Raw genomic sequence first — 4,660 nt, forward strand, 5'->3', positions numbered from 1 at the left:
ATATGTATACTTGATGTAATGAGCCCACATTATTTTGCGCTAAAAAAAAAAATGAAGTTCTATATAAAATATTTATATTCCGGTGTTTTGAAACATGACAAATCTTCAGTCAAAGTACAGAAAAAAGCTTAATTTTGAGTTTGATTTCCAAAGAACAAAGATGACAAGTTTCCAAGCAAACAAAACTTACTTCGGAGCACTTTACAACCCCTAAAACGACGATCCAAACGTTTAGGTATACTTGATCTAATGAGCCGATGTTATTGTACGCAAAAAAATATATTAAGTTCTATATAAAATATTGATATTTTGGGGTTTTGAAACATGACTAATCTTTGTTCAAAGTATGAAAAAACGTGATTTTGATAGCTAAAAAAAAAAAAAGTACCTCTTTCACCCACGTAATCCGTGCATGAAAAGGACCAAAATACGTGTTACGCTTAGTCGCTTCACGCACATAATACTTTGGTTTTTTTTTTTTTTTTTTTTTTAAGGGTTAGTTTGGTTCCAAAAGTTATTTTTTGGGTTAAAAAAGTCCCGGGCTCATGCTTCGACAGCTTTATGCTATTTATCTGTTAGGAGTATATAATATATAGATTATGACATGCCATACCTACGTTAAAAAGATCTTCATGATCTCATCAACTCGAACACTTTGTATCATCACAATTAAATCTTGTGTTACGACCCAAAATTGACGTCATAATATAGTAAACACTAAGCGAGAACATGCTCAACTTTTGACTATCTTACTTCTTTTTTCTTAACCGAAAAATGGCACTTTATTCATTTCCGCAATAGGGAGTTTAGGGGTTGAGTATCTTACTCAATTCTCAAAAATCCATCTCTTTTAAAACGACATACTCAGGGTCGGACCTATAAGGATTTAGCGGAATTCAATAATTTTGACTTAAATTCTATAATTATGTTAAAAATTATTTAATATATATAAGAATTCAGTAAGTAACAATAATGTGATTCAAAATTTATAAACTCAAAATCTTAACTTTGCTTGTGGACGTAACTCACAGCCACTCATACAAATACCCCAAGCATGCACTTCAACATTGACATTGTATAATTAAGGAGCCACTTTAAAATATCCCAACTATCAAATTATATACTTCTAGACGCTAATTGTGAAACACCTTGGCCCACAGCAAGGACGTGTGGTGTTCACTGGAGTGCTGGCTTAATTAGTATAAATAACAATGCTTTTTATATTTCATTTATAACAAAAGACTTAAAATTACTTTTCTTAAGATATTTTCTCCTTTCTAATTTATATGTCATAGTAGTAAATTCAGGATGAAATTCAAAGAGAAAAAGAAAATAAAAACTTTTGAAACTTAAATATATATATATATCAGTGTGACTATAAAACTTTTAGACTTATGGCCTTAAATATACAATAATATTTGTGCAGCTATAAAAACCTTCTCATTAAGAATAAAATAAAAAATATAAGAACTAATTGTTTTTAAATATAAAAATATATCTTTTTTTAAGAACCAATAATTAAATAATCTAGAAAGGGGGAAGTAATTGCATTCTCAATTATTTTTGCAAAAGCAATTTCTTGATTTTTTGAACCAAAGACAACATAATACAGATATCTTTTCTCTTTTATTTCATTTATAAATAAATAAATTTAGAAAGTCATAGAGAAGTCAAAGTCAAAAAAGGCATTTACTGTCAGCATGTTCAGTCTCCTCCATGGTTGGCTCCATACTCCATTGGCCACTCTACTTATTCCACTACGTCTCTACTCTCTCACAAACTTCAACACAATTCTCAAATCTCTCACTTACATTTTTCTCTTTCTTTCTTCGTACTATCATGTCTTTGAAAATAAGTACAAATGGTTCCACCATTAACAACAACAACATACAAAGCTCCTCCTCGCCGCCGACATCGCCGAGAAACCGCCAAAGTTGTCGGAGAAGACTACGTCGGCGAGGAAGCTTTACAATGTTGTACCGGCGGCAGTTACTGTTGCTTGTCCCTCTTCTTTACTTTACTGGACTTATAAGCTTTTATCTGCTACAACATTATTCAGGTTTAGCACCTGGTGCTGTTTATCGAAGCCATGAGATTTTTCAGAATCTTTGGGTTGATATTGAAGCTGATAATTCTTCTACAGTTGAGGTACTTTTTGCTCTGGTTTCATTTATTAGCGGATCTAATTAAATTGCCTTTTCCGGTGAAGAGTTTTTGTGTTTTTGGAATTCGTGTAAACCCTTTTCAACTTTAATTTTGGAAAGCAGTAAGGAAGAGGGAACAGAGGAGAGATTCTAACCTTTCTACTCCCTAGTTCCTTTTTACTCGTCCTTTATATTAAAAATTAAATTTCAGTAAACTAAGAGAGATTTTTTTTAATTTTATTTTAATGTTACATTATTACTACATAAATAATTATCCGTCCCGTCCAAAATAAGTGTCACCTTAGGAAAAATTACGTTCATTCAGAAATCAATAAACATAATTTGGAGTTTATAAAACTAGCCTTATTTATTAGGTGTTTTTTTAAGAAGTGAGTAATATTAAAAATGACTATTTCTTTAAAAGGGCACAGTTAAAAACGCTTGCTATTTTGTGTTGAATTCCCCTAAGGTGACGCTTGATTTTTTCTAAGTGGCATTTATTTTGTAACGGACTGAGTAGTCAAACTTATTCTCAAAACATAATTATAATTTATAAGGGTAATTTAGTAAACAAACCAATAATAAATAATTTCTTAATGAGAATGTTTAAGAGAAATTTTTAGTTGAGTGTTATATTGTGATTTTATGAAGAGTTAAAAGATCTATTTATGGTTACTTTTAGCGACGGTCAAATTGTTGTCCATTTTGGCGCTACTGTGATGGTCAATTATCTTTAACTTTAACACGAATTTATTTGACCTTTTTTTGGATGTTTTGAAAGCAAAAATGTAACTTCTTTCGAAATATTATTGTAGTGACTAATTTGTTCACGTCTGAGGTCACTTTGAGAGGACGAGAGAAAAAAGATGTCGCTATGAGAAGTCTATTTGAATCTTGAAAAGCACAATGAAAAATAATTTGGGACAAGTGGAATATTTAGTACTTCCTCTGTCCCAAAAAAGATTCATATATTTTTATATTTAAAAATAATTTAACTTAAAACTTTTCCTTTTACCCTTAATGAAATAATCTACAGCCATACAAATATATATAGCTTATTTTAAACCACAAGCTTCTTGGGCAATATTTTCTTTCTTAAACTACGTATCTAACAAATTATATCATATAAATTCCATTTTATGAGTAGTTTATTTTGGATGACAGAACAGTTCGGTTGAAATGGCTGTGGCTATGCTTTGTTGCTCCATAACAATACATACTCCCCCGTCCTATTTTAAATGTCGTTTTAGCTTTTTTCACGCCCATTGAGAAAAAGAACTAGGGTATAGTTGGAACAGTTGTCAACTTTAGTCTTGCATTCCTATAGTGACAATTATTTTGAGACAATTTGTTTGAGCTAAAGCGACAGTTAAAATGAGACGGGCTTTATAGTTTTTATAAATGTAATCGGGCCAATTTACATGCACCTTGATGCCTCTATCATTGCATCCCATCCCCTCTTCTCTTGCAGCATTTTACAGAAAAACAAGAAGCATTTTGTTTTAAGTATTGCTGAATTAGTCCAGTTATTGTGTCGAACCTTGTATTTGTTTAACTTTTGTTATGTTATGATAATTAGCTGACTTGATCCACCAATCTTATTGTAGCTATCTTCTGTCTGGATATACAAAAGGAAGCTAAAAGAGAAAAGACCCTGTTCCATCGGGACTACTGCCTCAAGTAAAGGTATCAAAATAACATGGTCTTGTTGCCTTGTGCTAGATTTTGTTCTTCCTGAGAATTGCTCTCGCATCTTGACATTTTGTATGCATTTGACTTTCCATAAACAAACAGTAGAACTGGATTTTGGTCAAAATTGCATTTTCACGATAAAGTGACAATTATTATTGGTCATACACAGAATAAGCACTATCATTGGAAGGTTCTTCAAACCACCTTATAAATTTTGTACTGAATATTAGCCTGCTGGAATCAAATTTTAGCTTGACCAAGTCCGAATTGATGCATTGAGATAACTTGCGCTGCACATTCACTAGTTTTCATCTAGTCAAATTTGTTAAGTTGGTGGACACTGTAGCCTGTAGGAATGCATATAGTTACATCAAATCAGGAACCTAACAGAATGTATTATTTCAGATTCTCCTGGAGCCAATCTTTACTTAATTGTTGATGCCAATGGTGGCCTCAATCAGCAGCGATCATCGGTATGTAGTTTCATGCTGAGTCAAAATGTCAATGTATTTCCCAAGCAAATTTTAAAATTGCAAATCGGTTATAGTTAATTTGTACTTGAGACCCCCAGGGTTTTGGTCTAAGCGGTCTTTTTTTTTTTTTTTTTTTTTTTGGGTAAATAAAGACTTTTATTAACCAAAAAAAAATTGTGAAATGTACAGCTCAGGAAAAAAAATGGCTCATGGACAGGGGTCCCAAGAGTCCAGGAACATAGAAACTAACAGGCAAACTAAAACCAAGCTACTCGAGGGTAAAGATTAAGCTCTTGATTTCTCCTAGCTAGATTGGGGTTTGAGGTCCCCCATGATTTCTTCTTGAATGAT

The 4,660-nt window shown here is 32.1% G+C and overlaps 1 protein-coding gene across 1 annotated transcript in view; it reads left to right on the forward strand.

Moving 5' to 3' along the window:
* Nucleotides 1-1,680: 1,680 nt before the first annotated feature.
* Nucleotides 1,681-4,660, forward strand: part of LOC132034975 (O-fucosyltransferase 11-like) — a 7,667-nt gene continuing 4,687 nt past the window's right edge. Inside the window, exons 1-3 of the mRNA XM_059425298.1 lie at nt 1,681-2,148; nt 3,752-3,830; nt 4,242-4,376. Of these exons, the coding sequence (XP_059281281.1) occupies nt 1,717-2,148; nt 3,752-3,830; nt 4,242-4,376 (646 nt within the window). The 5' untranslated portion in view covers nt 1,681-1,716. The remainder of the gene's footprint in view (nt 2,149-3,751; nt 3,831-4,241; nt 4,377-4,660) is intronic.

This window comes from Lycium ferocissimum, chromosome 10 (genome assembly GCF_029784015.1).
Source record: "Lycium ferocissimum isolate CSIRO_LF1 chromosome 10, AGI_CSIRO_Lferr_CH_V1, whole genome shotgun sequence".
Taxonomy (NCBI): domain Eukaryota; kingdom Viridiplantae; phylum Streptophyta; class Magnoliopsida; order Solanales; family Solanaceae; genus Lycium; species Lycium ferocissimum.